The sequence below is a fragment of the Gopherus flavomarginatus genome, chromosome 2 (genome assembly GCF_025201925.1).
Source record: "Gopherus flavomarginatus isolate rGopFla2 chromosome 2, rGopFla2.mat.asm, whole genome shotgun sequence".
In the NCBI taxonomy this organism is placed as follows: Eukaryota; Metazoa; Chordata; order Testudines; family Testudinidae; genus Gopherus; species Gopherus flavomarginatus.
This window is the reverse complement of record NC_066618.1, coordinates 74,978,994-75,005,213: the sequence shown is the minus strand read 5'-3', so window position 1 is coordinate 75,005,213 and position 26,220 is coordinate 74,978,994. Positions and strand designations below refer to the sequence as shown.

Here is a 26,220-nt window from a genome sequence, read left to right as displayed (position 1 = left end):
GACAGGTATTTGTGGTGTACTTGTCATATTTGTGGGCAAAAATCCTCTTTTTCCACCCCTTACTGTTATTGGTTCAGTTAAAGGTCTCCAGACATCTGCGTAGGTATTTTGTCTATTATTACTTTTCTGAGTAAGGGTCCCAAAATGCGCTAAAGTTGCCTTAGCATCATACAGGATGTTTGACTTGTAGGTCTCTTGCATTACAGCCACTCATTCTTAATATAAATCTATAAGCCTATTACATCAAATACTTAAATTTATAAGAAAGATATTTATACAGACCAGCAGGTTAATCCTTAGGGCTACAATATAGATATGATCTATTTATATATGTAGATACATAGATAGCATATAGTGTTCAGTGTGTCAAAGTATAGTTGAGCTGCATAATAGCTCTGCCTCTTCACAGACCAATTAAGAACTTAGACTCATTGTCATTTACTTTTACTTTGTAAAAGTAAATCAATCTGACATTAAAACAAAACCACGATAAGGAACCTATCAGGAATCTTTCCTGAGTAAGGAGTGCAGACTAATTCCGAAGTGAGCAATTTAAACCATGAAGCAAAGGGAATTCAAAATTAAACATTGTGAAGAATTAAGTTTCAGCTTTGAGTTAAACTATTTAAATAAAGAGAATGAGGACGGATTGCTGGAAGGAAAACCTGATCCATTAGGGAGGTTAGTTGAATTCATCTCCTCTTATCAAAAGTCTGAGAAATAGGATCCAGAACTTGGAAAACAACCAATGAGATACAACAGATGTCACTCTTACGAATATAATTACAGTGCAGTAAATGTCTACCAAGAGAATCATATTTATGCTGTTAGTGAAAGGACTGTTTTCTTTTTATGATTTTTACTAGAGTCCTTTTGAATTGGAAATACCTAATTACCTCAGAATTACAAACACCAGAGTAACCAACTGACCAGTCAACCACACACCTCATTTGGAACTGGAAGTACACAAAAGAGAGAGCAGCATTTTTCTTCTGCATAGTAATATTTTAAAGCTGTATTAAGTCAGTGTGCAGCTGTAAACTTTTGAAAGAACAACCATCACGTTTTGTTCAGAGTTATGAGCATTTCAGATTTACTAACAACCTCCATTCCCAAGGTGTTAGTAATGCTGAGGTTCTACTGTCCACAAAATATAAATTAAACTTAAGAGAAACACTTGGTCCTCAGCAAATAATTTGAGACATTTGAGCCCGAACTAATTTTTTTTTAAATAGAGGAAAATGTATGTAGATGTGCTGATGGACTCTTCAGTATTGAGCTTGTGATATCATTTGTGAATGCAGCATAATTTCATTATGTTGTTGAAGCCAATTTATTTTTATTATGTATTTTTCTAGCACTGGTTGATTTAAAAACAGCAGGAAAAACTATGAAAAATTTTATGGAAATGCTTCCATTTTTGTTGCAACTTTAGAATGCTGGAATCTTTCTGACAGTATTTTAAAATTTAGTTTGCATCCGTAGTTTTAGTAAGATTGTGAGAAAGCAAAAGCTAATAATCCTTTGGATTTGAATGGGATAAGGATTTTTATATTAGCACTAAGAGTTTTTTTGAGCCTGGGCTGTAAACAGTTGGAGAAATTCTGACTTCAGTCATAAAAAGATCAATATTATCCTAATGCCAAAACTGAGAAATAGGCAAAATAGCAATTTACAGTTACTGTTTATGTATGGACCTGAGTGGATCAAATTCAAGGTACCAGTTCTGTGAACTTGGGAAAGTTGCAGCCAAGTAACTTTTGTCCCTTGCTCTCACCCTGAACACCACAGAACGTACATATTACAGATTCTCTGGATAGGACAAGAGTGTGTGGCCTGTGAGATTATTCCCCCAACTTCCCTCCTCCTCTGCTATGCATCCTCAGATTTAGGGATTAATTGATCTCTTGCCATGAATAATCTGCATTGGGGCATTGTTGAAATGGTTGGAATACAGATGAAAAATGAGACATAATTGCACATCTTTCACAACTTACACTTCTTACATTATTTTACATTATTGTGCTAGGAGCAAAAAGTGAAGAGGGCATAAATTTGGCCTTTCTGTATTTATCTGAACGTTTTGTTTTTTCCTCTTATATTGCATCCCTGTTTCAGTTTTATAAACCCTTCCTAAAAAACAGATTTTTATTCTAAATGTGGTGTAGCAGATTCATGAATTGGATTTGATGGGTTTATGGGTTATCTCCTTTTTAATGAATGATATATATTGCAGAGCAAAAGGGAGGAATGTGATTTTGCCATTTTAGTTGGCTGAGATTGGTATTTATGGTAGTAGTTAATTGCTAGCACAGTATAGGTTTCACAAAGAAAATTAAAACCTATTTAATATCATTGTTTTTATTTTATTAGAACGTCTTAAATGCTTATAAGGTGGAAGAATGAGAATTGCAGTCTTATCACTAACTGATGATAGAACTTTTGATTTTGACTGTTCTTTGGAATAGCTATATAGGATCAGATTTCTAGAATTCAGCTGCCTGAAAAAAAGTGAAACAGTTAAAAATGCCAAATGATAAACTTATAAGGAGTTTAGGCCTGTCTTGACGAGGCAAATGGTTGTGTTTAGATCAGGCTTAGCTAACATGGACTATTTATTACTCCAAAGCTTTTTCTAGTTTGGTCAAAGCCTTAGGCCTTGGCTAGACTGAGACTTAAAGGTGTGATGTTAGAACATATTAGCTAATGCATTCTAATATGTTTATTGTATAGGCAGGGCAATGTATACTTTAATGTGTGGCATAAGATGGTTGAGTTAAAGCCTAGAGGGAAGGCTCAGCTTTAACTCATTCGGTTTAGCATATGTTAAAATACTAGGGCTGTCAAGCGATTAAAAAAATTAAGCACGATTAAAAAAAATTACTGCGTGATTAAACAACAATAGAATACCATTTATTTAAATAGTTTTGGATGCTTACTACATTTTCAAATATATTAATTTCAATTACAACAATACAAAGTGTACAGTGCTCACTTTATTTTTGATTAGATATTTGTACTGTAAACAAAAAATTTTTTTTCGATTCACGTACAAGCACTGTAGTGCAATCTCTTTATCATGAAAGTTGAACCTATAAATGTAGAATTATGTTCAAAAAAAGAATTCAAAAATAAAACAATGTGTAATTTTAGAGCAGGGGTAGGCAACCTATGGCGGCACGCAAGCTGATTTTCAGTGGCACTCTCACTGCCCAGGTCCTGGACACCAGTCCGAGGGGTTCTGCATTTTAATTTAATTTTAAATGAAGCTTCTTAAACATTTGAAAAGCCTTATTTACTTTACATACAACAATAGTTTAGTTATATATTGTAGACTTATAGAAAGAGACCTTCTAAAAACGTTAAAATGTATTACTGGCACGCAGAACCTTAAATTAGAGTGAATAAATGAAGATTCGGCACACCACTTCTGAAAGGTTGCCGACCCCTGCTTTAGAGCCTACAAGTCCACTCAGTCCTACTTCTTGGTCAGCCAATCACTCAGACAAACAAGGTTGGTTACAATCTGCAGGAGATAATGCTGTGTACTTCTTGTTTACAATGTCACCTGAAAGTGAGAATAGGCATTCGCATGGCACTGTTGTAGCTGGCGTCGCAAGATATTTACATGCCATATGCGCTAAAGATTCATATGTCCCTTCATGCTTCAACCACCATTCCAGAGGACATGCTTCCATGCTGATGATGGGTTCTGCTTGATAACGATCCAAAGCAGTGCAGACTGATCCATGTTCGTTTTCATCATCTGAGTCAGATGCCATCAGCAGAAGGTTGATTTTCTTTTTTTGGAGGTTTGGGTTCTGTAGTTTCCACATCAGAGTGTTATTCTTTTAAGACTTCTAAAAGCATGCTCCACACCTCGTCTCTCTCAGATTTTGGATGGCACTTCAGATTTTTAAGCTTTGGGTCAAGTGCTGTTGCAATTTTTAGAAATCTCACATTGGTACCTTCTTTGCATTTTGTTAAATCTGCTGTGAAAGTGTTCTTAAAACGAACATGCGCTGGGTCATCATCCAAGACTGTTGTAACATGAAATATATGCAGAATGCAGGTAAAACAGAGCAGGAGACACACAGTGCTCCCCCCCATGGAGTACAGTCACAAATTTAGTTGACACGCTATTTTTTTAACAAGCATCATCAGCGTGGAAGCATGGCCTCTGGAATGATGGCCGAAGCATGAAGGGGCATACAAATGTTTAACATATCTGGCATGTAAATACTTTGCACTTTTGTAGCCAGTGTTGCAATGTGAACCCCTGTTCTCACATTCAGGTGAGATTGTAGATAAGAAGCAAGCAGCAGTATCTCCTGTCAATGTAAACAAACTTGTTTGTCTTAGGGTACGTCTACACTACGTGATCAATCTATTGGGGATTGATTTATCGCATCAAGTGTAGATGCGATAAAATTGATCCCTGATCACTCTGCTGTCGACTCCGGAACTCCACCGCGGCGAGAGACGGAAGCGGAGACGACGGGAGAGCAACAGCGGTCGACTTGCTGCCGTCCTCACAGCCAGGTAAATTGACCTAAGATACGCCGATTTCAGCTACGCTATTTGCGTAGCTGAAGTTACGTATCTTAGGTGGATCCCCCACCCACCCCAATGTAGACCCAGCCTTAGTGATTGGCAGAATAAGATGTACGACTGAGTGGACTTGTAGTCTTCAAAGCTTTACATTGTGTTTTTTTTGGTTTTTTTTTTTGAGTGCAGTTATGGTAACCAAAAAAGATCTACATTTGTAATTACACTTTCAAGATAGAGATTGCACTTCAGTACTTGTATGAGGTGAATTGAAAAATACTGCTTTTTATCATTTTTACAGTGCATATATTTGTAATAAAAATAATATATAACGTGAGTACTGTACACTTTGTATTCTGTGTTGTAATTGAAATCAATATTGAATGTAGAAAAACATCCACAAATATTTTAATAAATTTCAATTGGTATTCTATTGTTAGAAGTGCAATTGATCGCGATTAATTTTTTTAAGTTGCGATTAATTTTTTTGAGTTAATCGTGAGTTAACTGTTAATTGACAGCCCTATAAAATATATGTTGCTGTGTCTGTACTAGATTATTTCAAACAGAATGCCTAAATCATAGTCTAGCCGGGCCATAGCATAGATAGGGTAAACTGCTTCAAACCAGGTTAAGCTTCACTGATGTATATGATCATTTGCATAAGTTTACCCAGAGAGTTGCACTAGTTTGACCACTAGTGTCTTAACCCTGATATGGTCAAAACCTGAGTCTCAGGTTTTTTAATCAAATATCAACTTCAGATAATGCATTAAATTGTATGGTGGGTATGTTTTTGTTTTTTGTTTTGTTTTAATTCTAGGGCTTTCTAATTTGAGTGTGGAACCTCTATCAGGTAGGTTCTGTACACAAGCATTGGTGGTGAGGATTAAAATTTTTACATTTGTCCTCTTCCCCAAAAGTCACTCTAGTTTTCTTTTCTAAACTGTTTTGTAAATGGCCACCATTTAGGCAACATCTGATTTTAACTATTTTAAACAAACTTTAATTGTTTTCCAGAATAAAATAACTTGTTTATGTTGAATTTGTGGTACTAATATGAGGCACTTTTGTTTATTAACCTGCACATTCGCTTTTAGCAAGCTGCCACATTGAGTTCTTGCATAGTGTGTGTCTTGATTGGTCCAATTTCTGTGAACTCCATTTTGAAAATGTGTATTTTGTTTAAATATAGGGCTTCTAGCATCTCCGCAGTCAGCACCTGGAAATTTGGATGCTGGAAAAAGTGGAGATGTTAAAGGTAATGGAACAGGAGGAAGCAGAGAAAACAGCACTGTTGATTTCAGTAAGGTAAATGACATTACATATTTTCTCAATTATAGTAAGTAGGGCCATGTAACAGCATGGTAGCCAGACTGGTTGCTATTTCTGCCGTAATTTGGGTTAACTACAGCAGTATCAGAATGCAGTATAGATTAAAATTAATTAGCCATTAAATGTTTTGGCTACTTTTGCAGTACATCTGGATTTACTATTGTTAGATAATTTTGCCACTTCACATGTGCAGTATTTCATTAACTTGACATAAAAAGCCACTGTACTTGCTGATTGAGCAATACATAATATTTTCAGGTCAGATACACTGCAAAAGTTTTTACAAAACAGGAGCATTCTGGGTGTTTTTGCATATAAAATAGCTTAAGTTTTTTGTGAATTTCTGTTTTTCTTATTTTAGAGACTTAAGACCTCTTTTCAAAAAAAGGGCTTTTATGAATTATTCTGTAAAAACCATGGAAATCTTAAGAGTAAAGAGCATCAGTTGTGTTACTTCTGGAAGCAAACCTTGTGTACTACTGTTAACCTCTCCCATCTTCTGTAGCTTAAATGTTCTGAGCTATAAGAATCACTGTGGTTCTTACTACAAAATTCACCTGTTCAGTGTAATCTGTACAGTAAAAGATTGTAATAAACTGTTTGTCAAAAAAATGTTATAATTGTGCTGAAGCAAAGCTAATTTTACATAGTAGTTCTCATCTGATCATGGCAGGTGCCATTTATTCCTACTCTGTCACAGTTTTTATATTTTTGCTTGGCCTGTCCTTCTGTACACCTGCCTTGTCTCCTGTTGGGCAGGAGTCAGCCTCCTGGCACTGTAGTTGTGGCACACTTGGTGTGGGACTCAAGAGGTCAGCTGTAAGTTTTCTAGATAACAACGTAACTAGTGTTAGTTTCTTGTGCCTTTTGTGAAACTGTTTGTAAACTCAAGAGTTCATGTGCTGTACAGTTTTGTAATGTTCCTCTGTAATTATATGCAGAAATGTAAGTTTCTTTATTCTGTTTCAGCTGTTTATTTTTTGTGAATGAAAATTATATTAAAACTATTCATTCCTTTAAAAATATTTAAAATAACATTTATAAAATGTTAAAATAACTAAATTCTGGAAACTGCGTATAATTACAGGAACTCTCCTTAGTTATTGTTTTGTCTATTTGCTGTCATGTCACCTACCATAGAGAAAATATTTCTGTCCTGAGAAGTTACTGTGGAAAAGTGATTATGTAGCTGAAACGTTTTAGTAGTTATAACTTGTAACAATAAAAGAAATGTACTGATAAAATACTGCTGACAGACATATTTTATACACATCATATGCTTGTCTTTTCTGTTCCTGTACATGTAAAATATTTCTTTTGCATTTATATTGTTTTCATCAAAACAAGAGTTGAACAGTCAATGCTCTTCTTAGTTTTTAAAAATTTCTTTGTAGAATTATCAATAAGAATCGTAAAGAAATAAGCAATTGTTTCATCTCTATATAATAGGTTGATATGAACTTCATGAGGAAAATTCCCACAGGAGCGGAAGCATCAAATGTGTTGGTGGGAGAAGTAGATTTTTTGGAAAGACCAATCATTGCTTTTGTGAGACTGTCCCCTGCTGTGCTGCTTTCAGGTCTCACAGAGGTTCCTGTTCCTACACGGTAAAGAAATCCTTGAATAACATGCATTTACTCACACAGTAAAGTAACAGCACTTCAGTGTTCAAGCAGAGCAGAGATCAGAGTTTAGATTATGAACTCATTGGGACAGTAACTGTCTTACTGTCTTAAATCTCTGTCTTGCATAGCAAGCAATTGTTGCAAATTTGTGTAATGAGGGCCATCTAAACCTCCTCCCAAAAGTTTAAAAAATAATAATTTGATGATATCTTTATAACTGTTTATGAAGTTTGAAATTGACAATCCAGGTGGGTTTGGGAAGGATGAATCTCAGAGCTGCTGGTCCTTTTCTTACACCGTTTTAACTGTGTGACTAAGAAGTCATACATTCCTCCTCTCCCACATATTAACATGACAATGGATATAATCCATTGAGTCTTGAAGTACACCTCTACCCTGATATTATGCTGTCCTTGGGAGCCAAAGAATCTTACTGCGTTATAGGTGAAACCGCATTATATTGAACTTGCTTTGATCCGCTGGAGTGTGCGCTCCCCCCTCTCACCTCCCGGGAGCACTGCTTTTTCACTTTATATCCGAATTCATGTTATATCGGGTCGCGTTATATCGGTGTAGAGGTGTATGTGTACTCTGTGTAGAGTGCTCTATTGTGAAAACACAACTAGAGTGTGGGAAACTTATTTGATCATCTGATATCTAGAGTGCACATTCTAATATGTATTTACGTGTGAATACGGATGCTAGTTTTTGCAAATCTGATACCAAAGTGAAATACATTTACACCTTTCTTTTTCTAATGACTCGGAAGTACAAAGTGAAGGTTGGGTGTAATCCTTCTCTTCTCCAGTTGCTACCAATGGCATGGCTTTAAGGGAAAAATTTTCAATACTTTGGTGTTTATCTCTGAGGATAAAATTCACCTTCACTGGCACAGGAAGTGTATGTTGGATCTGCCTGCACTAGTATTCTGAGGCCCCCAGGGGAGGGCAGGTTAATATTTTTGTTTGTAATTGAATGTGTCTGCTGGGACTTAATGTTGAAAGCAGTTTGATAAATTGAAAATTAAATACATTTGATAGACAGAAATGTGACTAATCTGATGATTATGTGAAATGATTTTCAAGATAATTTAAGAACTAATTTATGCTGCACACTGCCAGACACAGTAAGGCTAAATCATTTGATGCATGTTTTCACCAAATTCATTTAGAGCTACCATCAGAGAAAAAATATGTGCAGTGGGTTATTGTTGGAGAAGGGTAAAACCTGTGAATGTTCGGTTTGGTTTTATATCTAAAATGCAGTTGCAGTTTCTTCAAATAACTTGTCTGGAGATTTTCTTACAAGGACAGTGTGGAAAATTGAACTTAATGGCTTTCAGTATAAAAATTACATACTACTAATCTTTACAATATTCTTCTAACTGAATTACCTGGTTTTGAAAATAGCTTTTTAAAAAACAGCAACACTGCTTTAATTTTTCACAGGAAATAGTTCCAAAATTACAGCAGTTTAAATCTTTGTTTTATATTTGTGTAGCTAAAACATCATTTTATCAATACCAAAATGATGAGCCTACAAATTATGAATTCTAACATTTGATATGAAGAAGTAGCCTCAGATTTGATTTGAGCAGTTGGCTTTTTATAAAAGGCTTAAGGTGAAATAACTCAGCTCTCCTGGTCTCCTCTCCTATCTAACTTTTCCTGCAGGTTCTTGTTTCTGTTACTGGGTCCAGCTGGCAAGGCACCACAGTATCATGAAATCGGAAGATCAATAGCAACGCTTATGACTGATGATGCAAGTAGTATATATTTACAATCCTTTGAGAGCAAACCTGAGTGTTGAATAAAAATTTGCATTGCAGAAGTCTGAAATGATGTTCTCACAGACTATGCTTAATGGAATCTCTTTACAACCTATAATTCACAGATACCTGGCACAGTCAAACTAACTTTATATAAAGAACAATGAAGAGACAATCCGCAGAATCGAGGATGGATGTATAATAGCAATTTAAATTTATCCCTTGCCTTTCTTGTAGAATGATCCCAAAAGTATTTACAGAAAGATATACAAGCTATATATATATATCTCTTTAACCTACCACTTAAATGTGGCGACTTGTTTTATGACTGATGGCAGCTGTTAAACAGTACATTGTAATGGTACACAGCAGTTCAGGACAGAAAATTAAGAATGTTGTATAAAACTCAAACACTGAATGGGTATTTTTAGATGAGCAGAATGTAATGGCCAAATTTGAAATTTTGTCAGACACTTGAATTAATACTTCTAGTCTTCTGTGAAGTGCTGTGAGGTCTTTAGAGAGAACTGGAGATTGGGATCTCATTTATTTCTCATTCAAAAGAAGACACCTCCCACAGCATATTTGGATATTATTTCTATACTGAATTCTTACTACTATTAGAGTAAGTTAACTGAAATGTTAGCATTTCTTTAGGTAACAACAATTTTTAACTTTTGAGTGTTAATCCAGAAATATTTCTAAAATTATCGTATTTAATTAGGGCTTCTGGTTTTAGGTGTGTATTTTTAGGAACATAATAGTTTACTGGGAATAAAAATGGACTTGATCAGTGTTTAGCAAATGAATTTTATAAAACATTTAATATAGAATATTTAAAAATTCCAAAATTACATAATTTTTTTCTCCCTCTGAAGACCTGCATTTCTGGGGATTAACTTCCAATACATATAGCAGCTCTTTAGGTTCTGCCTTTGCAAACAATTTCTAATACAAACTAAACATATCACTTTTAATGGGTAAAATGCCACTAAAGGAAAAGTGTGATAAGGCATAATTTAAAAAAAAAATAATCTGTTTATCTTGAAACCAAAAACTCCAAGTTAAGATGGTCACTCATCAGTTTGTGAAACTGAATATAGTCTGAGATTCTTTTGCAAAAGCAAAAGTTTAAGGAGAGTGTGATTTGGCTCTCTATTTTCTACATTTGTAAGACACCACCCAGAATACATAAAATTTAAGGACACATAGTGGATGAAGTTCCTGAATTAAGCAGTATGCATATTTTGACATTGAATTAGTTTTAAATAGCTTGAACATATTACTTCAGGAGTGGCATACACAACTGACTGTGGTGCATTGAACTGTTACTGAATCAGAGTTCAGTAGTTGTAAATCTAATTTGATTTATTGAATGTTGTGAGGATGAGGTATTTAATATTTACAAATATTTAATGAATTAATCCTCACAATATCCCCATGATGTCTGAAATGTATAATCCCTATTTTGTACATAGGAAAACTGTTTGTTTGAAAGGGGAAGCTTGGGGGGGTGGGGGTTCCCAGATGCAGGGGGGAGCGGGGTGAGTCTCAGTGGGGGTGGGAGGAGTTGGATGTAGGGGCATCTGGATGCATGCGGGTTGGGCGGAGAGGGGGAGCAGCTACCTGTACAGTGACCCCTCCCCCAACCTGCACACCCAGAACCCCCCACATTGAGCCCCTTCCATGTCAGGAGCCTCCTGTACCCAGAACTCCTCCTTCCACTGAGCCCCCCAAATTCCCATCCCTGCTGAGCCTCACTCACTGCATCAAGAGCCCCTCACCACACTGAGCCCCAACCAGCTGCACCCTGACCCCCCACCCCACCAAGTCCCACTCCCCTAATCCCTCCCCCACCCCACTAAGCCCTAACTACCTTCACCTGGACTCCCTGCAGAGTCCCTTTTCCCCTGCACCCAGAATGCCGCACTAAGCCCCTGTGCATGCAGATTTCCCCCCTGCACCCAGACCCCTCACTGAGCTGCCCATATCCAATTGTGCCATACACAACTCTTGAGGGAGTTCTGCACCAAAAAAATTAAAATTCTGCAAAGTTTTGCATATTTTAATTGTCAAAATAACACAGAAACACAGTAACAAAATAATCACACCATTTTCATTTTGGTAACTTATTTCAAAATACTTGTCAGCAAATAATAGAAAATGATGTGTTTATATTGTGTTATTTTGACATATAAAATATGCAGAGGTTTGCAGAATTTTAAAGTATTGTACACAGAATTTTTAATTTTTTGGAGCAGAATATTTAATTTTTTGGTACAGAATTCCCGCGGGAATATGTTCTTGTTTCTGTAATCCTCTCTGCATCTCTATTATTTGTTTGCCATCATTTTGTAAAATATAAATTGAGACATCTGTCTGTGCAGTAAAATGCTGAGAAAATGCAAAAAGTAATCAGCACAACTACTGTAAAGAAAAGATGGATTTTTGGATGTTTTGATTAAATAAACTACAGTCTTGTTTATAACATACCCAAGAACACTTCAAAAATATTTGGAACCATATTTACATATGTACATGCACAAGGTTATGAATGCAAGCACTCATGCACACACGTGAAAGAATTTGCATGTGCAAAACCCGCCAACTACATACACAGTTGTTAATATTTGAAAAAGGCTTGTACAAACCTGTTAATATCCAAAATTGCAACTGCACAAGTAAAAGCCTAGTTGAGACCCATGGAAAATTTGCCTATGACTTTTTTACTCAAGTGTCCCTCTAAGGGGTTGCTCTTACCCAGCATTCATTTTTGTGTGGATTTTTTTTCCCAATAAAGGTTTTCCATGATGTTGCTTATAAAGCTAAAGACCGTAATGATCTGTTATCAGGAATAGATGAATTTTTAGACCAAGTGACTGTCCTGCCTCCAGGAGAGTGGGATCCGTCTATACGCATTGAACCACCAAAAAGTGTTCCTTCCCAGGTGAGAGCTTTGACAGTATTATGGTCTGTGATTTGTTTCTAAAATACATTACCCAATGCAATCCAAAACTTATTATAATATATTAATATTTATTAGAGCAACAGTACCCTCCTCCCCTGTTAAATAACACTGGTTGTATTACCTTAACTTGTTTATCTGTTCCCTCTGTTTTTGTTTGAAATCAGTTTGCTAATTTCTCTAATCATGAAATGCACTTTTGACTTTTTTATGAGTGACTTTTGAGTGTTCCTCTAAAATTGTATATTTTGTTATTTTTATAATAAGTTCTGTTATGTGAAACTAATGTTTATAAATTAGACTATTGCAGTTTTTTCAAAGGAAAATGGAAACAGTAAATACAAATTTAAGTATGGGAAATTGGGTTAGAAAATGAAAACTCTGTAAATTATATGTGAAAAATAAAAATGGATAATATTAATGCATTATGCTATGTTTAGAATGAGAATTTGAATCCCAAACATGGTCTTCTGCTTGTTGTTCTAAAGAGTGTTTTGTGCTGCTATTATGCTGCACCACACAGGCGTCTTAGGGTGGGAAATTGTGCTTTTGGAGGGCTGGTTGTATACTCTGTCAGGTGGTAACAATCTTGGAGAGGTTTAAAGAGGAGGATAAATTTTAAAGGGGGGGAATGTAGCTTATTTAACAAGTAATGTGAAGTTAAAACCTTGGGCTCCTTGCAGCCTGGGTTTTGGTTTCCAAAGAAAGTAGGTATGAGTTAGACAAAGGAAATCTGTGGTATTTGTGTGCTGTTGGTGGACCTTGCTGAGTATAAGGAGCTAAGTTTTTACATTTCCATATAAAAAGCAAAACTGTCTGCGCAATGAGGTACATTTGTGTTTACATTACCGTGTGTATGCACACATGATATAGCATATATGTAATCAGTGTATAATACATACATAATTTTTGGATATACACAATTCAGGTATAATAGTTATATCTTGCCATTAAAATGTATTGTTAATTGAGCTATGAATTTACTCCTCAGAGGCCATGTGACCCAGGAAAGTGTATTCAGAGATACTATGGCCTTTTGGGAATTTTATTTACTAGTATAATCCATATCATGTTGTACATTTGTATTGTAAATATTTATAAAATACCTTGTATTAAAATTTGATTTTGGAAGTATTGGGCCTTTGCAAACTTTTCCTGACCAGAGGCTTTTTGATAAAACCTAAAGTAAAATTTTTTATATACTTTCCTTACATAGGAGAAAAGAAAGATACCTAAATTTCCAAATGGATCTACTTCTACAGGAGAGATTCTCAAACAGGAGAGCCATCATGCTGGACCTGAGCTACGGAGGACTGGAAGGTGGGTTTGCTTACCTAAATACTAGTCATCACAAAAAAATATAAGCAATAAATTATTAATATGATTACCATTTTGTAGAATGATACATTTAAATATTTTAAATTCATGGTAAAACACATCCTTTTTCCTTTTCAAGTGATTGGTTCTTGCCTATGATTGTTGTCCTGCTTAAAGCATTATCAACCCTGTGGCAATATTTCTCAACACACTTGTGAAGGATTTCATAGTATGAGGATGCCTCCTTTAACTGACTAAATTTTCAAAATATACTTTTAATTTTTAAGCTATTATAAAGCATGCTTTTATCATGAGTGTAGCAGCAATTTGGAAATTGTCTATATTGGGCTAGATATTCAAAATATTGCATAGGTACATATCAATGTCTAAACTATTTTCTAGATCCCACAGAAGAACATTTAAAAGAAGAGGTCAGTCTTTTTATATGCAGCATCATATAACAAGATTCATAGCTTCCAAAGACCAATGGAATATGGGCAAAGTAGTGATTTTTAGACCTGTAAAAAATTCAAAGAAAACTCTTGTAGATGAGTTGCATTTCTTGTCTGGAAATTTTAGTAAACTTAAATCCTTGGCTAAAAATTTGGATTTCCTACAAATTAGAAAAACAACTTGCAAGACTTAACCAATCTTAATCTTCACTAAAATTCTATTGCAGGTTTGGATTAGCTGCAAAAAAACTATAGAGGTTCAAGAGTTAATAACCCACAGGCAAATAACTTTTCAACATCATGAATTTAGTGATACTTTTCCAGAGAGAACCTATCACCATATGAGCTGACTGTTTTCAGCTCCACTATTATGCACTGTATCAGAGGTGGGCAAACTACAGCCCGCAGGCTGTTTTAAGCCAGCCCGCGAGCTCTCACTGGGGAGTGTGGTCGGGGGCTTGCCCTGCTTCAGCACTCCAACTGGGAAGCAGGGTTGGGGGCCGCAGCATGTGGCTCCCGGGGGCCGTGGCATGGACCCACTGCGACTCCTATGCGCTCTAGTGGCCCCCTCCGGCACTTCAGTGGGTGCAGAGCCACCTGGCCGCGCCTCCACGTAGGAGCAGGAGAAGTGGCATGCTACTGCTTCTGGGAGCTGCTTGAGGTAAGTGCTGCTACGAGCTTGCACGCCTCATTTCTGGCCCCCAACCAGAGCCCTCTTTCCCTCCCATACCCCAACCCCAATTTTGTGAGCATTCATGACCCGCCATACAATTTCTATTTCCAAATGTGGCCCTCGGACCAAAACATTTCTCCACCTCTGTCCTAGAAGCTGGATTTTTAAATATTCTTTGTGCTTATTATGTGTTCTGATGACCACTTCATTCAGATGTGAGCTTCTTAAAACATTGTTTGGGCAGAATGATTTGCCAAGATCTTTTCAGTGTCTAGCCCATTATATGCAAAATAGCTAGCCAGCATTTTAAAATATATGGTTAAATATAAACCACGTAATTTTTGTATACAATTAACTGGATTGGAATTGACTAAATTAGTTTGTTTTAATCTGTGTTGTATTTTAAATTGGATTATGAAATTGTTAACTTTGTGCTGGCAATCGGCATTGGCAGTCTTGTGTAGCCCATAGTTTTAAACTAGCTAGAATCCTTTAGTGTACAGTTTGACGAGTTTCATCTCACCTATTTAGGCTTTTTGGTGGTTTGATACTTGACATCAAAAGGAAAGCACCTTTTTTCTTGAGTGACTTCAAGGATGCATTAAGCCTGCAGTGCCTGGCCTCGATTCTTTTCCTATACTGTGCCTGTATGTCTCCTGTAATCACTTTTGGAGGGCTCCTGGGAGAAGCTACAGAAGGCAGAATAGTGAGTACAAAGAATGGTAGTGGCCAGGCTTTTAGATCTTCAGAGGCAAGTGACTGTGTGCATTTGTCTCATTTATTCATACTTTTATTTGAAGAGTTTATCCGCAGCACTTGATTAGCCTGCCCCAAAGCAGACATTCCCCAACAGGTAATTGCTGTGGAAAATGTGAACAGGAGAGGATGCACAGTTAAGGTAAAAATGTTTATCCTGCCTTACTGGGTGAATGGCTTCATGAATTCAAAAAGAGCTTTCATTGCCTTTTTGGAAAGGAACAATAGAATTGATTCAAAAAATGTAAGCGCTAAAGCTGCACCATCCCAGTAGGCCTACTTAGGATAAGTCAGAGGCTCAAGGTGAATAGCTGACCAAGCTTAATGGCCTTGAGTAGTAGGCCTGTGTGGATGATAATGCTGATGATGCATTGGCAGAGGAAGCAGAATTATATATTTAAACCATGGACAAAATATAAATGTATATTACTTTTATATTCTTAATAAGAGGAGATAACCAAGGTTTATAGACAGAAAATACTCTTCATTTTAAACCTTAACAAATTTGGCTATAGAGAAATATCTTTTTAATCTTGGTAATGCCATATTGGATAGTATGCAGACTATAGACATTTTAACTAAATTACTTACTAGGGCTTTGCAATTTTCATAAAGGGGGAAATGGTCACATCCACTATTGTATAAAGTCAGTGTTTCAGTCTGAATTAGCCAATGGCTGTTAATTAAAATCATTTATGAAGTGTATTTTCTATTTCTAAATTTGTTGTGAAAATGACTTTTTTCTTTCAGGGAAAATGTAAGGATGTATTCAAATTTTTCCTTAAAACATCTTAGGATTTTGATTATACTTCTATTGAAAATACAAGAAAACTCCATGTTGCTTTTCAGAGCACACCTTTAAACATGAATTGTAATACTTACTTATTTAACTGGACTTTATTTATTTTTTTGCAAAGAAGGCCTGTGACTTGAATATATCCTTATTAACATGAGAGTTTTAACAAGCTGGTTGCTGTACAAAATCTACTTCCAGAAAAAAATTATATTGTACTGTACCATAATTTTATTACTCCAGATTTAGGAAGTATATTTTCAGGCAGTTGGCATAAAAACATTAGCATGGTTTGTACATGTACCTTGTATGCATAACTTTAGAAAATGTGCTCCTTTTTAAGATTTGATTTTAAATGCTTTCTTTTTTTTAGCTGTCTGGGATTATTTGTGGGCTTGTTCCTGCCTTCAGATACTTTGGTGTGCATCAATTAATATAATAATTTTATATTATTATATATATAATATAGTAAATTAGTTACTGCACACGTATGTTGAAGCACAGTAGCTGACTTTGTAAGGTACAAAGTTTGTGTTCAAACCCCTCCCTCACATTCCCAGAGAATGTCACCTTCGCAGTACTCCCTGTCCCTGCCACGATCGTGATTCAGAGCCCAAAGTTAATGCTTTGACTGAACTAAAATGCTAGTTTGAGGCTAACACTTGATCAATAGGCCAAATTGATATATCTTCTTTTTATGTGTAGCATGCAAAATTCCTTTTATTGTCCCAATTCAGCAATTCACAGCGCAGGTTTAAGTGCTTTGTTGAATTGGGGCTTAAATCATGTTTGCTTAGTTTTAGCTTTCTCAGGTATGAATAATTACAGAATAGCAATTTTTTTAAAAGTGCAAGTCAACGTTATTGTCAAACTCATGTCTTTTCATAGGTTTTTTTTGACTGGCTTAGGTAATTTTTAAAAACTTAAACAATGTTTTGGGTCCAAAGCTCTGCTTTTTCTCTTTTGTAGTGGTTTATAACTTTTTATTTATTTATTTTAAGAGGAAAGTGTTTTAGTAAAGCTTGTAATTCAAGGAAAAAAACAAATAAACGTAACTCTCCACCGATACAACACGGTCCTCCGGAGCCAAAAATCCCTACCGCGTTATAGGTGTAACCCCATTATATCAGGGTAGTGGCGGCAGGGCTCCAGTGGTGATTTAAAGAGCCTGGGACTCTGGCCGCGGGGAGCCCCAGGCCCTTTAAATCGCCACCCAAACCCCGCTGCTGGAGCCCAGGTAGTAGCAGTGGCAGGGCTCCAGCAGTGATATAAAGGGCCTGGGGCTCGCTGCAGCAGCCGGAGCCCTGGGCCCTTTAAAGCGCCGCCCGAGCCCCGCCACCGGAGCCCCAGGGTTTCTACACTATATGTGAACCCATGTTATATGTGGTCACGTTATATTAGGGTAGAGGTATAGTTTACCCTAACAAAGAGAAATGCATTACCAGGTGGGATGTTGGCTTACTACTCCATCTTTTCATTGTCATGTATATGTAAACCATTATTGTTCAGTAACACCCAGTCACAGTTTTTCTTTTGTAATGCTTGGTTGACTGGTGCAGGTTTGATACAGCACACTGTATTAAGTTTTCGTAAAGATATACTGCAATGTCTTCTTTCTTACAGAGAAAGACCGTTTTTCTCTTTAACTATATTTTGATAGACCTTGTGTTTGTTAAAATTGTTGGTGTGTGCTTTCCTCCTTAGCCTTCAGAATGAATAACTTGTTCTTATGGGTATGGATAGCTTTACAGTTGTTCAAGAGTGAAGCATTCCAAATCTTTTGACCATGATACTGTTATTTCAGTGCTGTGTTAATTTATTTATGTGTATAAAGCATCAATATCAATATTGATTTTACCGTTTTCATTCCTAACTTTATTTCTAAGTTGGTGATTTATAAAATCGTACGTGTGAAAACATTGGTGACAAATATTAACCATAAATGCAATATGTCATAGCAATTTCTTTCCCTCCAAACAGAGTGCAATAGAGTCTCTTTTTGGAGCCTCATTAACTGGGATTGCCTATTCACTGTTTGCTGGGCAACCTCTTACAATACTGGGGAGCACCGGACCAGTTCTAGTATTTGAAAAAATATTATTTAAATTCTGCAAGTAAGTAATATTTACATTGACTTGATACATTTTCTGAACTTAAAGGTAACTCAGACTTCCTGATAGATTTGTAGTAGTTGAAAACGGAAATCTGCAAGTAGGCATGGACTGAAACCAGAATTTACATTTTAGTTGGGCTGCTTTTTAATTCTCAGATGCGAACCTGGTTTTGTGACTTCGCGTTGGGTTGGATCAAAAGCCATAAGAAATCTGCCCTTAGCTCTGGTGACTATAATTTTGCAATAACAACACGCAAGATCTTGGCATTGTCAAATGTCAATCTGCACTCTAGTCTTGATTTGGCCAAAAATCTAAGTCTTGAACCTTGCCTTGAATTTTATCTAGATCCAGATACTGTTTCTATCCCATCTCTAATACAAATATAAATAGATTAAACGTTACTTTTGGAATTACAAATAATTTGATACATAGTCTATATCAGATTTGTAAATTTAACTACTTGTGTGTTTTAAAATTGCAACAGTCTTAGATGAAAGAAAAGAGGAGGATCACCATTTCCTTGTGGAAGTCTTGTGTTGTGTTGTTTTTATATTTTCTTGATGGTGTATATGTATCTGTATAAGTTCTTGTTCACTTTCAACCGTAGAGTTTCACAGCATTAGTTTTTTCTTTGATCTTCTAGAACAGTTCAGATATGTCGATTGTGGTTCCTCCCAACCAGCAAATTAAAAAAGAACACTTATGACCTTAGATCTTAGCGCTGACCTTTAGCTCTTAGATTACAGCATGTAGAGACCACTGACCCAGGCATGCTGCTGCTAGAGGAGAAAACAGGAGTTGGAGGATTTAAAGAAGCTCTGTGCCATTCTGATGTGAGGCACTGTTGATTCCAGCAAGGAAACCCGGATTTCAGTCCTGTGCCAGAAGAAGTCAGATAATAACTCAGCAAAGAATTGCCAGACCTTTCTGCCTAAATTGCAATAGTGACTTTGACGCTGACAGGGAACTCTGAGGGTGGAGAGGGGGTTCATATGCCCCCAAACTATGTAACTGCTTGTTTGATCCCAGCACCCCCTCTCCATAGTAGCAGGTCCAGCCCCCTCAGCATGAGGAAAGAAGTAGAGTCCCAGTTCTGCTTCTGCCTCAAACAAAGGCTGCATTCAGGTCAGGATAAGAAAGCATCAAGAGAGTACAAGTGCGGGGACAAAAATTTGTCTTACCTTTTTTTTTCAAGATGGAATGATTTACCATTTCAAGTAGCCTTAAAGTTTTACTGAACACCTGTATTTTCTTTTTTCAAACAGGGATTATGGGCTTTCTTATCTTTCCTTGCGAACCAGCATTGGTCTGTGGACTTCATTTTTATGCATAGTATTAGTAGCAACTGATGCGAGCAGCCTTGTGTGTTACATCACTCGATTTACTGAGGAGGCTTTTGCAGCACTCATTTGCATCATATTTATCTATGAAGCATTGGAAAAGCTTTTTCATTTGGGAGAACTGTATGCCTTCAATATGCACAATGACCTGGATAAACTGACTTTATATTCGTAAGTGTCAGGTTTTTTACCTTTTTTATACCAGGATAATACTAATGGAACACCTTACAGTCCATTAGTAAAATTTCTGAATGTATAAATGTAAGTGTGGTATAAATTACATATAATCTCTACTAAATGTTTAAACATGTTGGGCCAAGCCCTACTCTGTTATACCAGTCTGAATAGTTATGCTGATGTAAATCTCCACTAACCAAGGATCAGTTTGTTTTGCTGTACACCTGATATGGTGTAGTATATCTTAAAACCTTAAAATAATGTATGTACATTTATGAGAAAACAGTTTTGTTAACCGAAATATTTTGTACTGTAAGAAGTTTTCAATAATGCAAATAATGATACAGACTAAATTTATACAATAAGGATGAAACTTTTGTACCTTCTGATATTTTTTTATTCACCTTCTGTCTTTAGATGCAGTCACAAGATGTACATTTTTTTTATTTTTACTTGTTATGTTTGATTTTCAGGCTTGGGTTCACTGGAAAACTATTCCTTTAAGCCTGTCAAATAGTTCAACTGTCTTCTTGCCTGTCTCTGGTTATTGCCTGTTTCTGCCCAACCCATTAAAACCTACAATAGCTACATGAGCAGGTTCTTTTATGGAGTGCCAGTATCCCAAAATGCATTTCACTTGCAAATAAATGTGCTCATATAAAGTGCAATTCAAGCATAAAATTCAGGTTCATGGCCTCAGATTTTTTAATTCTGTTAAAGGGATGCTGTCAACCTGAACGTTTTAAGATAATTTTCTTTTCAGATTAAGTGCTCTATGATGTCCTACTTCTTTAAAAATTGTTTTGGGGTTTTTCTGCTACCTACTTGATGTTTATAAGGGTCTTTACAACAATGGTGAAATGTAATGACTGAACAGGTTAAAAAGTGAAACTGACTCTGCCCAAAGTCTGTCAAATGTACAGTGTAAACCAGCTAGGAAAAACAGTTATATTCATTATATTAGGCACCAAGTTCTAGAAACAAATGTGGTTTCTTCCTCTCAAATTTATGGTGTCCATTTTATAGGGAAATTTTTGACGGGCACCTGCTACCTGTTTCTGGAGAGACCTCTGCTTTATGCAGTTTTGAAGGAATTTATTGTGTTAGAATTTGAGAGGAAAATATATGGAACACTTTTTCCTGGAACTCTTCAGAAAATATTTCTAATAGTTCTTTTTAATAAAGCCACTTTCTTATCTCATGTATTTCACTGCACATAATGAGGAGACTTGTACTCTATCATCTTTTTGTAGTAGTTTGGGATAGAATTTATTGCAGCCACTTTAACTTTTTGCAACTGTAAATAGCTTAAAATTGCAGCATTGTGTTATGAGTTTAAACGTTCCAAAGCAAACTGAAACAAGAATGAAAAGCTCTTCAATGATACTTAATTTTACTTTTCAGATGTGTGTGTTCTGAGCCTCAGAACCCTAGCAATGAAACTTTACAAATGTGGCTGAAGACCAATACATCCGTGGATACTATAACATGGACTAACCTCACAGTTTCTGTGAGTAACTCAAAAAACAAAACAAAACACTGTGCCTTGTTTCATCCCCCAGTTGAACCTGGATCAGCTTCTTTACAATTCTATATATGCTTAACACTAGGGGAGAATTGGAAAGATGAAATAATATTTTCTCCCTTTTGAGTAGGTGAATGCCTTCTTTTTGTGTTATGAGCCATGGCAGTAATTTTCAGTTTCACAATAAGGGCTTGATCTAAATCTTAAATATTTATCCATGCATGCCTCTGTATTTGGTAGGCTGGGCCAAGTTCTTTTAGAGGCTTGGTGATTATTTTGGTATTAATTGGTAACTGTTTTGCTGTATTAATATAGTATCTTAGAAACATTCATTTTTAATAAAATATGAGGCCTTGATTCAGCAGAAGATTTGTGTATGTGCTTAAGATTCATTGACTTCAGTGGACTTAAGTACATGAGTAAAGTTAAGCATGTACTTAAGTGCTTTGCTAAATTAGGGCCTTGAAAATTGTATACAGTATGTTTGAGGATCATTTTTTGATTCAGGACTGAGGGAGATGTAAAGATAAGTCTTCAATTGTAATACTCTATGCGAAGACCAAAAGTAAATACAAGTTTAAAAAAAAAATGTAGGAATTATCCAGAGTCCTAAAAGATAGAAAACCAGAGAACATTCTGATACTATTACATAAGCAACCAACTCTGAAATTTTCCCCCTGATCTTCCCCAGACACCTTTGGTCTAGGATAGAAACAAAATTAACAATGTAAGATTTGCTTCCAAACTTCTTCAACTTTAAAAGCATATGATGAGAGCATTTGGTGCATGATCCCTACCTCCCTTAAGTCTTGGGGTAACTAATCTATGTAGAAAGCTTCAATATAGACTTTGTGCTTTAAAAAATAAAAACTAAAATTCTTCGAGTGTTTGCTCACATCGATTCCATTCTAGGTGTGCATACACCTAAGTGCATGGTCATCAGATATTTTTGCCTTAGTGGTACCTGTAGGGCCAGCTATTGCACCTCCTTGAGTGCGGAGCTCAAGCGTCGGTATATCAGGTGCCGCTGGCACTACGCCCTCATTTTGGAGGTGCATTCAAGAACAATGCCCCAGTCAACTTCTCGGGCCCACCTTGTTTTTTCCTCGATTGTCTTCACCCTACCGGTTGGCCTGTTACAGGTCACCTCAGACCATTGGGTGCTGGACATAGTATCTCGGGGCCACCTGTCCCTCCCACCTACCCCCCCTTCCCCATCCCCATCCTTCTTCAGGGACCCTTCCCACTAGCAACTCCTCATTCAAGAGGTTGAGAACCTCCTGTGCCTGGGGGTGGTGGAGGAGGTCCCTGGGGACATGAAAGGAAAAGGATTCTATTCCCAGTACTTCCTAATTCCGAAGGCAAAAGGAGGCCTCAGACCCATCCTGGACCTGCGTTGCTTCAACAAGTCTCTCAAAAAATTGAAGTCTTGCGTGGCGTCCCTGGCTTCCGCCATCCCCTCCTTGGATCCAGGAGACTGGTACTCAACCCTCAACTTAAACAACACTTATTTCCATATTTCCAGGTAACAGACACATCCTCTTTTTCATAGTTGGCTGACACCATTTTCAATTCATGGCGCTGCCCTTTGGCCTCTCATCAGCCTCAAGGGTGTTCACAAAGTGTATGGCGCCAGTGGCTGCTTACCTGAGACGTCGAGGGGTCCAGGTCTTCCCGTATCTCAACGACTGGCTCATCAAGGGCAGAATCTCGGGAGCATGTGCAAAGAAGCCTTGATCTGATGTGTTCCACCTGCCGCCACCTGGGCCTGTTGATTTCCCAGGGTTACATGCTACAATGCATCTCACCCCTGCCCTCCCACCCTGCTCCCTCGGATGGCAAGGGGGAATCCTTCACATTTACTTCTGCTACAGCAGGAAGTGAGTTGGCTCCTCAGCTTGAGAGCTGTGAAGAAGGTTCCGTGGGAAAAAGTTTTACTCTTGTTACTTCCTGGATCTGCGAGATCTCAATTGGTTCATGGCAAAATGCCGGTGCTGCATGGTCTCTCTGGCACGTATCATATCTGCTCTGGACCCTGGCAACTGATATGCGGCCCTGGACCTTCAGGACGCATACTTCCATATCCATATATTTGAAGGGCACGGATGCTTCCTCTGTTTCCTAGTGGGACAGGACCACTACCAATTTTTGGTCCTTCTGTTTGGCCTGTCCAGTGCGCCCAGGGTATTCACAAAGTGTGTGGCAGTAGTGGCAGCCTACCTCAGACACCGAGGGGTACAGATATTCCCCTACCTCGACGACTGCTGCTCAAGGACAGCTCGTGGTCCCAGGTACAGAACCATGAGGGGTCAACCAATCTTCACCCAGAGGCTTTCCCAGTGGGTTACATCGTGCATCCACACATGCTACGACCTAGCAGGGGTTCTTGCACCACCTATCATAAGGGCTCACTCGACAAGGGCTCAGGCCTCGTCGGCGGCCTTTGTGGCCCATGTCCCTATCCAGGACATCTGTAAAGCTGCTACCTGGTCCTCAGTTCACACATTTACATTGCACTATGCGATCATCTTCCACACCAGGGATGACGTTGGTTTCGGTAGGGCTTTGCTTTAGCCAGGGAGTCTGTGAACTCCTACCCACCTCCATCAGACATAGCTTGCAGTCACCTACTGTGGAATACACATGAGGAAGCACTCGAAGAAGAAAGGACAGTTATCCGCCCTCCTTCCCCTCTGTTGGAGTTGGTCCAGTAAGAAGAAACTGAGGGTGAAGGGAGCATGCTATAGAGTTGCCGCTCCAGGGGTTGCAGCAGCTCTCCCCCTACAGGTACTGCTGAGGGAAAAACTTCCGGCACCAGTGCACGTGGCGAGCACACACACCTACTGTGGAATAGACATGAGCAACACATCTCGAAGAATGCCAGTTATGGAACAGGTAACTGTTCTTTCCCTTTGCAACCCTGTTACCATCGTTTACCCTTGTATCTGATGCCTCAGACCTGGGCTGGGGAGCTCACTTGGGCAAGCTAAGCACCCAGGGCTGCTGGTTGCAGGACAGTGTGGTCCTCCATATCAATGTCAGGGAGCTCAGAGAAGTTTGCCTGGCTTTCCAGGCTTTCTTGCCCCACCTGAAGGGCAAGGTGGTGCAGATCCTGATGGACAATACTGCCTCAATGTATTACATCAATGGGCAGGGCTGTGCCAAGTCTTCAACCCTTTGTCAGGAAGCTCTCCACCTTTGAAATTTTTGTGTGCAGCATGCCATTCATCTGGTAGCCACACACCTGTCTGGAACCAGGAACGTCTTAGCAGATCACCTCAGCAGGACCTTCTCATCTTGTCACGATTGGTCGCTCCATCTGGAGGCAGTCAGCATAATCCCCCAGAGGTGGGGGACTCCCCAGACAGAACAGAACGAGCCACGTGTTCCGTAGGTTCCAGGGGATGGAGAGGGGCTCCCTATCTCATTGCATGGTCGGGAGTGATGAGGTATGCATTCTCATCTGTGATGTTGATTCACAGGGCGAAGATCAGGCAAGGCAGGGCGAAAATTATCCTAAAACACCCCATGTGGCCTTGCCAGCACTGGTTTGGCACATTGTTGAGCCCCTTTGGCCTGATCTGCTGTCCCAGAACCATGGTAGCCTTTTGCACCCAGACCTGGCAGTGCTGCACTTGGCGATTTGGCTGCTGCATGGCTAAGTGTGGACCAATGGGCATGCTTGGACCATGTTCAGCAGGTTTTGCTGGGTAGCAGGAAACCCTCCAGCAACGCGACTTACCTGGCCAAATGGAAAAGGTTCATGTTCTGGGCTTTGGAGCAGCGTATATGGGCTGAGCAGGCCCCACTACTAGAGATCCTGGATTATCTGCTGCACTTCAGGCTCCAAGTTTTGTCCCTATCAATAATCAAGGTCCACTTGGCCGCAATATTGGCTTTCCACCATCTGTTCCCAGGCAGGTTGCTCTTCGTTCACAACATGACGGTTTGGTTGTTGAAAGGCCTGGAACATCTCTACCCACATGTCCGGAATCACATCCCTCCCTGAGACCTGAATCTCTTGTTATCAAGGCTCATGGAGCCTCCCTTTGAGCCTCTGGCTTCCTGCTCTCTCCTTTTTCTCTCCTGGAAGCTTGCATTCCTGGTCACAATAACATCTGCCCGCAGGGTGTCTACTTCAGAACCACCCTGTACGTTCTTCTACAAGGATAAGGTCCAGTTACGACTGCACCTAACGTTTTTGCCCAAGGTAGTTTCCCAGTTTCATACTGGCCAGGACATATATTTACCTGTTTTTTTCCCGAAATCTCATATGTCAGATGAGGAGCGCAGGCTACACAGCCTGGATATCAGGAGGGTGCTGGCCTTCTACATAGATAGAACAAAACCATTCAATAAGTCTACTCAGCTGTTCGTTGTGCTGGCAGACAGAATGTCTGCTCAGGATTTCATCCTGGATCACGGCCTGCATCTGCCACTGCGATGAGCCGGCTGAGGTGCCTCTGCCGACATCGTGATGGCACATTCGACTAGGACACAAGTGTTGTCAGTGGCCTTCCTGGCACAGGTACCAGTCCAAGAGATCTGTAGGGCTGCTACTTGGTCGTCTGTTCACATGTTCGCATCTCATTATGCACTTACCCAGCAAGCTCATGACGATGCTGGCTTTAACAGAGCAGTGCTGCATGCTGCAAGACAGTGAAGTCTAAACCCACCTTCATGGACACTGCTTGTGAGTCACCTAGAATGGAATTGACATGAGCAAGCACTCGAAGAAGAAAAAATGATTACCCACCTTTTTCGTAACTGTTCTTTGAGATGTGTTGCTTATGTCCATTCCATGACCTGCCCTCCTGCCCCTCTGTCGGAGT

The 26,220-nt window shown here is 38.5% G+C and overlaps 1 protein-coding gene across 10 annotated transcripts in view; it reads left to right on the top strand.

The window, feature by feature from the left end:
• SLC4A7 (solute carrier family 4 member 7) overlaps positions 1 to 26,220 on the top strand; it is a 172,076-nt gene that overhangs the window by 120,911 nt on the left and 24,945 nt on the right. For all 10 annotated transcript variants that reach the window (XM_050938308.1, XM_050938307.1, XM_050938303.1 and 7 more), the window contains 9 exons: positions 5,744 to 5,859; positions 7,333 to 7,490; positions 9,182 to 9,269; positions 12,077 to 12,223; positions 13,458 to 13,561; positions 15,215 to 15,389; positions 18,213 to 18,346; positions 19,612 to 19,857; positions 21,268 to 21,373. In XM_050938308.1, the coding sequence (XP_050794265.1) occupies positions 5,744 to 5,859; positions 7,333 to 7,490; positions 9,182 to 9,269; positions 12,077 to 12,223; positions 13,458 to 13,561; positions 15,215 to 15,389; positions 18,213 to 18,346; positions 19,612 to 19,857; positions 21,268 to 21,373 (1,274 nt within the window). The remainder of the gene's footprint in view (positions 1 to 5,743; positions 5,860 to 7,332; positions 7,491 to 9,181; positions 9,270 to 12,076; positions 12,224 to 13,457; positions 13,562 to 15,214; positions 15,390 to 18,212; positions 18,347 to 19,611; positions 19,858 to 21,267; positions 21,374 to 26,220) is intronic.